The 12,592-nt window shown below is 43.8% G+C and overlaps 1 protein-coding gene across 2 annotated transcripts in view; it reads left to right on the top strand.

Annotated features, from left to right (window-relative positions):
- Window positions 1-12,592, top strand: part of NPR3 (natriuretic peptide receptor 3) — a 121,862-nt gene that overhangs the window by 25,303 nt on the left and 83,967 nt on the right. For both annotated transcript variants that reach the window (XM_056545307.1, XM_056545299.1), the window contains exon 2: window positions 12,056-12,178. In XM_056545307.1, coding sequence (XP_056401282.1) covers window positions 12,056-12,178 — 123 coding nt within the window. The remainder of the gene's footprint in view (window positions 1-12,055; window positions 12,179-12,592) is intronic.

Here is a 12,592-nt window from a genome sequence, read left to right as displayed (position 1 = left end):
TGACACACTTGTGGTGTCAGGTGCCACCTCAGCAGAAGGAATGGAAGGAATGGAAAATGGGGTGATTTTTATTTTATTTTTTTTAACACTTTCATTTACTTAGGAAAATTGGGTAAGTCTAAAGTACTAAAAATATCACCCCACCCCAAAAATATTGGAAATAGGCCAATATCCCAATTACCCCCCCAAAAAAATCGGCGCATACGGTGCAAACAAGGTTACATTTTCTGAAAATGTGTGTTGCGCCACTTTTTTTTTCCAATCTGGTGCAGTCTACACAAAAACAAAGGCAGTCCCCCCCCCCCCCCCCCAGTGTGTAATGGTATAGGGCTACAAGCGCCCCTCTCCCCAGCGTGTAATGGTATAGGGCAGTGGTCTTCGACCTGCGGACCTCCAGATGTTGCAAAACTACAACTCCCAACATGCCAGTTTTGCAACATCTGGAGGTCTGCAGGTTGAAGACCACTGGTATAGGGATACAACCCCCCCCCCCCCCCAGTGTGTAATGGTATAGGCCTACAAGCCCCCCCCCAGTGTTTAATTGTAATCCTGTCATCACTATATAGCAGTGTTTTTCAACCAGGGCGCCACCAGCTGTTGCAAAACTACAACTCCCAGTGTGTGTGTGTGTATATGTATGTATATATATATATATATATATATATATATATATATATATATATATATATATATATATATATATATTATGCGCAAATCAGCTCATTACATCACCTTTTCAGGCGATGTTCCCTGGTATCCGCTTAGTTCAATGTTACGGAATATAGAAAGCTAATCGGGATTAATGCCATGCCAGAACTCTCTCTCCAGAAGGAAAGAGCACCCATCTGATGGGTGCTCTTTCCTTCTGTAGAGAGAGTTCTGGCATGGCATTAATCCCGATTAGCTTTTTATATTCCGTAACTGGAGCTAAGCTGATACCAGGGAACAAAGCCTGAAATTGTGATGTAATGAGCTGATTTGCATATTCCCCTACCCAGAATGCCTGTGGAGTGCCTAGTGGCCCTTGAAAGCTCCGTCACACCAGGAGTGGTGAACTCTCCCTGAGTTAAATACTCATCCCGCATATGTATGTGTGTGTATGTGTGTATGTGTGTATGTGTATATGTGTATGTATATATATATATATATATATATATATATATATATATATATATATATATATAATATATAATATAAATAAATTATAGAGAGGTTCAAAGGCTTCCGGGCATGCTAGGAGTTGTAGTTTTGCAACAGCTGGAGGCACACCGGTTAGGAAACACTGCCATAGAGAGAAATCCAGCTGCCTTACAGTATCTGTATACAATTTCCAGCCATCCTATATACTAACTTGGAATACATCCCCACTAATCTGTCCTTGTGTAGTCCTCTACTTCTAAGTAATGCATTGTGTAAAACAGAACTTTTTTTTTTTTTCTTGTAAAAAGCCTTATATTCAATGTAACCTTATCATGTGGCAAAAAGGTTACTGGCATAAACAAGCATGGCCGGGAACAGAGGCGGCCCTCACTGACACGTTCACACAGCTTTCAAAGCAGGCTTTAATCCCCGGGAACATGTTACGGTAATCTGCTGACCAGGCCCTAATTATCATAAACCGTAACAAGGTGATAATTCCCATTTAGACGTTATTTAGCCTTAGGAGTTGGTAAAGATGTAGCAGAGCTGAATTCGTCATTAAAGCCCGCTGAAAACAAGAAAGTAACTGCATTTAAAGGGGTATTTCGGAGAAAGCAAAAAAAAAAATTTGATAAATCAATTGGTACCAGAAAGTTATACAGATTTGTAAAAATGACTTCTATTCAAAAATCTTAATCCTTCCAGTACTTATCAGATGCTGTATGCTACAGAGGAAGTTGTGTAGTTCTTTCCAATCTGACCAAGGTGCTCGCTGCTGACACCTCTGTCCATGTCAGGAACTGTCCAGTGTAGCAGCAAACCTTTCCTGCTCTGGACAGCTCCTGACATGGACAGAGGTGGCAGCAGAGAGCACTGTGGTCAGACTGGAAAGAACTACACAACTTCCTGTGGAGCATACAGCAGCTGATATGTATCGGGTACTATCCAGAACAGGAGTAAATCCCCATAGCAAACCTCTCCTGCTCTGGACAGTTCCTGACATGGACAGAGGTGTCAGCAGAGAGCAGTGTGGACAGACAGAAAAGAAATTCAAAAAGAAAAGAACTTTCCCTGTAGTAAACAGCAGCTAAGTACTGGAAGGATTAAGATTTTTATATAGAAGTAATTTACAAATCTGTTTAACTTTCTGGCACCAGTTGATTTAAAAAAAAACGCAGACAGGCAGGCGTGAGGCGCAGACAGGCAGGCGTGAGGCGCAGACAGGCAGGCGTGAGGCGCAGACAGGCAGGCGTGAGGCGCAGACAGGCAGGCGTGAGGCGCAGACAGGCAGGCGTGAGGCGCAGACAGGCAGGCGTGAGGCGCAGACAGGCAGGCGTGAGGCGCAGACAGGCAGGCGTGAGGCGCAGACAGGCAGGCGTGAGGCGCAGACAGGCAGGCGTGAGGCGCAGACAGGCAGGCGTGAGGCGCAGACAGGCAGGCGTGAGGCGCAGACAGGCAGGCGTGAGGCGCAGACAGGCAGGCGTGAGGCGCAGACAGGCAGGCGTGAGGCGCAGACAGGCAGACAGTGAGACACACAACTGCATTTGCAGCTGAATGAAAGGTTGGTGGAGTTCAGTAAAACAGCATTAATCTAATGATTCCTCCTAATAAAGTGTATTATAAAAAAAAATATATGAATAATATATTACATATTATTCATATTAAAAGTTCACTTAAAGGGGTACTCCGGCCCTAAGACATCTTATCCCCTATCCCTCCGCTAGGGACCACCGCAATTTCTCATGCTGCACACAGCGCTGGAGGCTCAGTCTGAAGCCTCACGACTACAGGGCCAGAGTATTGTGAGGTCACGACTCCGCCCCCGTGTGACATCCCGCCCCCTCCCATAGACTTGCATTGAGGGGGTAGGGCGTGACGTCACATGGGGGCTGAGTGGTCCTTTTAATGTAAAAAAATTCATGGGGCCACATAATTAGCTTTATTGCCCCGGCCCCTATTGTGGTGCCCCGGACGGGAGCTCAGGTAGCTTCTCAGCCGCTGCAGTAGGATTCATTGTAACCCTGACTTTTCATGGGGACAGACACCCTTTAATTTTAGGGATTTTATTCACAATAAAAAGTTCCTTTATAAAACAATGACAAACGCGCGTATGACGCTGGGGATGGACTCTCCCTGCAGGCTTATGTCGTTCCATGTGAATGGGGAGAGAACTGGAAGTTCCTGTACTTTTTGGCCGTATCTACAGATTTATGAATCACGTGTAATTGTTATCGTATGTTTGTGACAACGTTGGGTCCCTGTTACCTGCAGCAAGAAAGATTGTACAATGTCTAAGATGGGAACTGGTCTCTGTTTTTCCTTTGTATATGTCATCTGCAGAATTCACCTGGTTACTTCTACAAAAAGTATATTTACATATCTACATATAAACCTATTACTGAACCGGAGTCACATCTTGTATTATGCTCCAGAGCTGCACTTACTATTCTGCTGGTGAGGTCACTGTGTACATACATTACATTACTTATCCTGTACTGATCCTGAGTTATATCCTGTATTATACTCCAGAGCTGTACTCACTATTCTGCTGGTGAGGTCACTGTGTACATATATTACATTACTTATCCTGCACTGATCCTGAGTTATATCCTGTATTATACTCCAGAGCTGTACTCACTATTCTGCTGGTGAGGTCACTGTGTACATACATTACATTACTTATCCTGTACTGATCCTGAGTTATATCCTGTATTATACTCCAGAGCTGTACTCACTATTCTGCTGGTGAGGTCACTGTATACACACATTACTTATCGTGTACTGATCCTGAGTTATATCCTGTATTATACTCCAGAGCTGTACTCACTATTCTGCTGGTGGGGTCACTGTGTACATACATTACATTACCTATCCTGTACTGATCCTGCGTTATATCCTGTATTATACTCCAGAGCTGCACTTACTATTCTGCTGGTGAGGTCACTGTGTACATACATTACATTACTTATCCTGTACTGATCCTGAGTTATATCCTGTATTATACTCCAGAGGTGCACTTACTATTCTGCTGGTAGGGTCACTGTGTACATACATTACATTACTTATCCTGTACTGATCCTGAGTTATATCCTGTATTATACTCCAGAGGTGCACTTACTATTCTGCTGGTAGGGTCACTGTGTATGTACATTACATTCTCCTTTTCTGATCCCTAGTTTTTTCCTGTATTTTACCCCAGAGCTGCAGTCAGCATAGTGTAAAATATATAACGTATGTGCACAATGACACCTCCAGCAGAGATCAGTGCAGCAGGATATGATTTTCTATACAGTAAAAACTCAAAACAAAACAAACATATTTGTTGGATGCTAAAAGGACGCGCCTTTATTTTCCATGAAGTCCTCGGGGTGTATTGACCTATTCACCCCATTCTCCCCGCAGAGGTACATGGCCTTACTACTAATGATTACCCACAGCCGTATACAAAACACAGACACATTGTGACGCCGCCTAAATAGCTCTGCTACATCTCCGCACCTTCCACAAATCTTCCCCTCTTTAAAATATTTGTTTCTAGAAATGTTTTTACAATAAATTCTTCTCTCCGCCAATAAAAAAAAGGAATGAACTGCAGAATCTCATCCGAGCCCCTGGATTTTACTGCCATTTATAATCGACTTTACTAAGAAGCGACAAATTTGAAGATTAACTTTTTATTGCGCAATTTGTCTTTTTATTGTAGATGGATTGTATGGCAATTTTTTTTTATTTTTTTTTTAACGTTTTTGAATTTTCTTTCTTTCTTTTTTTTTTTTTTTTTCTGCGCAGAATAAAGGAGTAATTGTTTGGATTTAGTTGCCATACAATGTGACCATAATGACTGTAATGTATGTGGCCGAAGCGGCAGGGTTAAGTCTGAACGCTGCTTCTTGGCTATTAGATTAGATAGCAGACAATGGGTCCACGCATTCGCCCTATTGATCAAATGTACGTAAAACCTTCATAATTGCGCTTCCGGTGACCCCGTTCATGAGAAAGTTCCTTAGTCGCCTGAAGCAACAACTCCTTATTGAGTAAGGTCCTTGTAACAATGGCTCGGTTTCAAGCACGGGAACAAGCTGTGTTTCATGGCACACAGAACAATAACAGAAGTTGGGGATGGAAGAATTCTGGAGCCCGGAGATCTACACAAGAAGGTTCTCCACAGCCAAACCATTCAGTGGTCTGCGAAGGTTTAGATTTCGTGATAACCCAAACTCTTAGAAAGAGCCCGGGCGCTGTATCAGGGCCATTATGTGGAGGGGAAGAAAGGACGTATATGCACAAAACACTATTGTCTTCTTCACAAGTGTCAGTAAGCTGCCCCTAAAGCCTGACCTAGGACCAGGACTGGGGGCTGGTGTCAAACTGGGGTTCATAAGACACATCAGAAGTCGGGTTGCCACCTTAATTGTAAAAAAAAAAATATATATATATATATATATATATATATATATATATATATATATATATATATATATATATATATATATATATATATATAATGTGTATATATTTGCATAATTATATATGCCTAACATCATAGGATATACGTATGCGTGGGAAATTTTGTCCTTTTCTGACCCCTTTTTAACCTTTTTTTTTCTCCTTTATACGGGCCTGTATGATGGCTCATTTTTTGCACCCCCGATTTTCATGTGACTTTTTGATCGCTTTTTTTAAATGAAATTCGGAAGTTGCAGTTAGTTACTAAGTAAAACTCCCAGCATGCCCTGATGCAGCCTGTGGCTCAGCAGCTGCCCCAAATAAAAACTACAACTACAACTCTCAGCATGGACTATAGAGTAGTATATAGTATAGGTCAGTGTTTCCCAACCAGGGGTGTCTCCAGCTGTTGCAAAACTACAACTCCCAGCATGTTAGACTATATAGTATAGACCTGTGTTTCCCAACCAGGGGTGCCTCCAGCTGTTGCAAAACTACAACTCCCAGCATATTAGACCATATAGTATAGGCCAGTGTTTCCCAACCAGGGGTTCCTCCAGCTGTTGCAAAACTACAACTCCCAGCATGTTAGACCATATAGTATAGGCCAGTGTTTCCCAACCAGGGGTGCCTCCAGCTGTTGCAAAACTACAACTCCCAGCATGCCCGGACAGCCTTCGGCTGTCCGGGCATGCTGGGAGTTGTAGTTTTGCAACAGCTGGAGGCTCTCTGGTTGGGAAACACTGGAATAGGTTATGGTGCATCATTCCGGGAGTTGGAGGATTGGTTGGATAAATACCGTCCATTGCATTGCCGGTATTTTTTTTTTTTTTTAATATAAAAAATAGTGGCCAGGTGACAACCCTAGTCAGAAGAGCAGGTTCTGGGCCCCCTTCTATCGGTACAGAACATGTTCACACCCCTATATAATGACATTGTTAGGCTGGGTCCACACTACGTTTTGTCCCATACGGGAGCGCATACGGCAGGGGGGAGCTAAAAGCTCGCGCTCCCGTATGTGACCGTATGCGCTCCCGTATGTCATTCATTTCAATGAGCCGACCGGAGTGAAACGTTCGGTCCGGTCGGCTCATTTTTGCGCCGTATGCGCTTTTACAACCGGACCTAAAACTGTGGTCAACCACGGTTTTAGGTCCGGTTGTAAAAGCGCATACGGCGCAAAAATGAGCCGACCGGACCGAACGTTTCACTCCGGTCGGCTCATTGAAATGAATGACATATGGGAGCGCATACGGACACATACGGGAGCGCGAGCTTTTAGCTCCCCCCTGCCGTATGCGCTCCCGTATGGGAGAAAACGTAGTGTGGACCCAGCCTTATCCTTGTTGCTGTCATTGTGCACATAGGACAGATCAGCAATAACATCTAATCGCTTATCATCTCATAAGAAATGGTGGGAGGACTCCAGAGGATGATGGGGGGGGAGATTTACCAAAACCTGGACAGAGGAAAAGTTAGATGCCCATAACAACCAATCAGATCACTTCTTTCATTTTTGTAAAGGCCTCTGGAACATTAAAGAAGCGATCTGATTGGTTGCTATGGGCGACTGGTCAACTTTTCCTCTGCACAAGTTTTGATAAATCTCCCATATTGTCTTCTGCTGTGGCCCATATTGAGACTAGAACATCCCGGGATATATCACCACATAAACAGGCAGCTTTACAGTTCTAGAATATTAGCATTGTGGTGATCCACGGGGGTACGATGTGAGGTATAGGGGGCAGATGGTGTTGCCCAGGGGTAGATGGTGTTAACCCCTTAGTGTTCGTGACGCCAGGGTGTGGTTTGCCTATGTAACCACCCAAAGGTAATCCCGTTACTCCTAGGTCAGGCAAGGGTAAATAGTCAAAGGCCAGGTTAAGGTTAACGGTAGCTTTACTGAAGTTGAACAGGTCTAACAGTCCTTACAGGGTAGTGAGGTGACCAGTAACACAAGGGACCTCGCAGCTTGCAGGGACTTGACAGACTCTAGCACAGCCACGCTGACTATAACTGACTTGAGTTGACTGAACATAGTGACAGCAGACAAAGATGGCTTGACTTACAGATCTGTGGCTGTAATTTAGGCTTGAGGCCTCCAGATGTGCTGGACACTTGCTCTGAGACTTCTGGACTGGACTTGACCTCAGCAGAAAGTGAAACACAAGAGCGAGATTATAGTACCGTACCTCCCCCTCTTATAAAGGGGGGCTGAGCAAGGAGCCCATAGGCCAACTGCGGGTCAGCTGGTGCTCTCTGGGTAACAAACATGTGACAACACTTATCATGTGACTAACAATCATGTGACCATATCAAAGGTCCTTTACCCTTAATATATAACTTATACACATTGGGGGAGATTTATCAAAACCCGTCCAGAGGAAAAGTTGCCCAGTTGCCCATAGCAACCAATCAGATCGCTTCTTTCATTATGCAGAGGCCTTGTTAGAAATGAAAGAAGCGATCTGATTGGTTGCTATGGGCAACTGGGCAACTTTTCCTTTGCACAGGTTTTGATAAATCTCCCCCATTATGGGGGAACACTGCAGGTGAGCCCTGACGAAGTACATGGACTCAACCTGACCGGACTGTAGGAGCATATCCCGTACTGGGATATCACAGCATGCTCTGTCTGTCTATCTCCTATCTGTCTATCTGTGGTGGCCCAGAACAGGAGATGTTACCCTGTATTCTTTCTGTCCTGTCAGGCAGCCTCCTGCAGTGTCCCCAGGGCCCCTTGCTCCTGTTTCCCCCCTGTACATACGTTCTGCAGTGTATTGTATTATAAAATGTGTTGTATCTTTAAGAGTTATGTCATGTGATGTGTTACCCAGGAGGTACAAGTGACCAGTTGATCCCAAGAGTGACCTATGGGCTCCCTGCTAGTCTCCCCCATATAAGCCCTGGGTGGAGCTAGCTCTCTCTCTTCCTGCTGAGGTCCAGTGCAGTCTTGTCTAGTGTGTGTGTCCAGAGTGTTGGAGACCTCAGTCCAGTTCTGCAGCCACCATCAAGTCAAGTAAGATAAAGTCACAGCTTTGAGTCAAGTCAATTCAGTCCCTGTCATCTGTCAAGTCAGCGCGGTCTGCATTCAATTGTCCAGTCCTACTACAAGTCCCAGCAAGCCCTTAAGGTCTCTGTGTCACTGGTCACCTCCTTTGGGCCCTGGCCGAACTCTATAGACTTTACCATCTGTCTACCCTCAGTAAAGCTACTGTTATCCGTAACTTGGCGTCGGAGTCTTTATTGCCCCGTGCTAAGCCCAGGATCCAGCGGTATACCTTCAGGTGGTTATAGGCTAAACCCCGCCCTGGCATCAGGAATACAAGGGGTTAATGCCATCTGCCCCTAGGGTAACAACATCTGCCCTCATCACACCCCACTACCACATATCTATCTATAACATATCTATCTTTCTGTACATTTTTTGGTGATAATAAAGCCACCCCCTATCGCCTATACTTTTGGAGTGCTGCCGTGCTTTCGTTGTTGCTCTATCTATCTCATAACATACCTGGTATTTAGTATTACATTACTGTGACAAGTTGTATTGCAGTAATAACAATAATCTCACCATTAATTGTAGATCATTTTGCCGCATATGCTTTTAGTTAAATGACCCTTAGTTAAATGGCGTATGTGGAGCCGGAGTCACATATATTCCGGTGCGGTCATGTCTGTCTTAGGTACATGGTGCTGCTGCCCCGCAGACATATTTCCACTAATCTTTTTTGATTATTTCCCCTAATCTCGGCCTCGGTATTGCCGGGCTATGATAATTGCTTGTGATTGGTGCCCCGGAATGTAATTGCTCAGGGATTATCTTGTCTGCCCTAATGGTATCCTTTCATTCCTATGTGTATAGAAGGGTCAGCTCACATTGGCACGCAGGGCATCCTAGCCGGTTGCACTCTGGAAACTGATGTTGCTGCTTAATTTAGCTTTGTGGGAGGCCATGGATGACTAAACTATTTTTCCTGCAGGGGAGATGTAGCATTTAAGGATTTGCCCATGATTATAACAACATGGCTGCTTTCTTTCGTTGAAATGGCCAACCATGTTATGCTTGCCCTTGCCACTGCCAGGCTATTCTAGCCACAGCTTACCTGCCCTAGAACAAAATGATGAGGCTTTTAAAACCAGCAAGCTTGATCCTTCTCTCCCCTGTCTATTAGATGGTGGGCTGGTGCCTCCAAAAACAAAGGGTCAGCTGACACATGTTTAAAGGGGTACTCCGGTGAAAACCTTTTTTCTTTTAAATCAACTGGTGGCAGAAAGTTAAACATATTTGTAAATTACTTCTTCTATTAAAAAATCTTAATCCTTCCAGTACTTATTAGCTGCTGAATGCTACAGAGGAAATTCCTTTCTTTTTGGAACACTGATGACATCACGAGCACAGTGCTCTCTGCTTACATCCCTGTCCATTTTAGCAACCATGCATAGCAGATGTATGCTAAGGGCAGCATGGTGGCTCAGTGGTTAGCACTACTGCCTTGCAGTGCTGGGGACTTGGGTTCAAATCCCACTAAGGACAACAATAAATAAAGCATTATTATTATTATTATTATTATTATTATTATTATTATTATTATTAATAATAATTATTATTATAATGTCAGCAGAGAGCATTCCAAAAAGAAAAGAATTTCCTCTGTAGTATTCAGCAGCTAATAAGTACAGGAAGGATTACAATTTTTTAATAGAAGTAATTTACAAATATGTTTAACTTTCTTCCACCAGTTGATTTAAAAAAAAAAAAGGTTTTCACCGGAGTACCCCTTTAACATGTATGTCTACCTTGGCATTGAAGCCTCAATCCCTTCCCATATGCACAATAAAAAAAATTGGATGTCATAGAGGGGGCCTCTGCTCTGGACTCTCAATTATCCAGAATAGAACAAGGAAGAGCTCTTTGTGGGCGGTCCTTGGTTAGCTGTGTGTCACATGATCAGTTATTCTGATATATTTGCTAGACTGGCATGGAAGTACCACCTGTTTCCAGTAGTGGCCACTGCAGAACAAATGTATTCCCGGGCACATTTGACCTTTGCCGATTTGACCTTTGCCGATCCGCCTTCATTACTAAAAGGAATTGTCCTGGTTACTAGATCAGTGCTGATAGTATAGTATACTAGATCCCAGGCGGCTGCTGGGGAGAACACCAAGAAGGTGCGGAGAAAAGGCAGGGAAACCACCTACCATTTGGAGAGGGGAGCTGCCCCTGTTTAAAGGGGTACTCCACTGCCCAGCGTTTAGAACAAACAGTTCCGAACGCTGGAGCCGGCGCCGGGAGCTTGTGATGTCATAGCCCCGCCCTCATGTTGTCATGCCCCGCCCCCTCAATGCAAGTCTATGGGAGGGGGCGTGGCGACTGTCACACCCCCTCCCATAGACTTGCATTGAGGGGGCGGGGCGTGATGGCATGAGGGTGTGGGGCTATGACGTCATGAGCTCCCGGCTCCAGCGTTCAGAACAGTTGAGCAGCGGAGTACCCCTTTAAGGGGATGCCCAGCATTAGAAACTAATCCCGGCTTTCTTTAAAAAAACGGCACCATATCTGTGCTTAGGTTGTATGTTGTATTTTAGCCTTGTTCACGTCAATGGCACTGAGCTGCAATACCGGACAGAACCCATAGACAGGTGTGGCGCTGTTTCTAAAATAAAGCAGCCATGCTTATCCTGTACAATCACTATATAGCAAAGCTCCTGCAGCAGATAGAAGTTATATGGTAAAATATACAGTGATCTGAGAGGGAAGGAGGGGGGTTGTGATAGGTAACAAAATTTGTGCAGCGGGTAGAGGTTATATTCCTAGATCTATAGCAGTGCCACCTAGTTTTCACAGCATCCCTGAATGAACTTTGACAGTACTATTTATTTTGCACAATCCTGACTAACTCCTGACTAGTGTTGAGCGGCATAGGCCATATTCGAATTCGCGATATTTCGCGAACATATGGACGAATATTCGTCATATATTCGCTAAATTCCCATATTCGTAATATTCGCGTTAAATTATTGCACATGCGAAAATTTTCATATGCCAAAATTAGCATATGCAAATTTTCGCATATGTGAAAATTCGCACACCAGTCTCACACAGTAGTATTAGAGCCTTCTTTACACCACACAAGCTGGAAGCAGAGAGGGATGATCACTGTGATGTGTACTGTGAAGAAATAAATTAAATAAATAAATATGAATATTCGTAATTACGGATATATAGTGCTATATTCGCGAATAAAATTTGCATTGCGAATATTTGCGAGCAACACTCCTCCTGACAATCCTGATCACAACTTATAATGCATTGGGGTCTCTTTGAAAAACCTTCAAAACCTTTTGTAATTTTAGAATGAGAAATATCAGCTCTGCTACATCCATGGTTGACTTTGTTTGCGATGTGTCATATGATGTTGTTGTTGTTGTTGTTGTTGACTTTATTTTTCCTGTTTTTCTCCCTCAGTTGTGATAATGTGTGCGAGCAGCGATACCGTCAGGAACATCCTGCTGGCTGCACACCGACAAGGAATGACCAAAGGAGACTACGTATTTATCAACATTGAACTCTTCAACAGCTCATCGTATGGTAAGTTGTTTTTTGTGCTGGTGAGTTCTTAGACATAATAGGGGTAGTAGTCATTAAATGGAATTTTACTGCATTTTGAATAAGGATTTTTTTTTTTTATTTCCTGGAAAAAAAAATCCCATGTTGAGGGTCTCTGCTTGTCCAACCTGTTGTCACCAAGATGAAGCCATAATGGGCAGGTCACTGCCGCCTTCAAAATCAGCACACACTTTTCCTCCTGCTGTTATATCCACCCCTAGCACTGGCCTTGTCATATGTAGCCCTGACATCTATAATCTAGTCACATGACTTGCTTAGTCACTGTCCCTTATATGACGAAGGACTGTTTTTTGTTTGTTGTCATCCGACCAATTCAGGGTTGGTGCCAAAAAAACAGACACCAATGGGTTCGGACGGGTTCCACAAGATCAGCTT

The sequence above is a fragment of the Hyla sarda genome, chromosome 1 (assembly GCF_029499605.1).
Source record: "Hyla sarda isolate aHylSar1 chromosome 1, aHylSar1.hap1, whole genome shotgun sequence".
Lineage (NCBI taxonomy): Eukaryota > Metazoa > Chordata > Amphibia > Anura > Hylidae > Hyla > Hyla sarda.
Note: the sequence above shows the minus strand (reverse complement) of the source record. Positions and strands in the feature narration are given on the sequence as shown.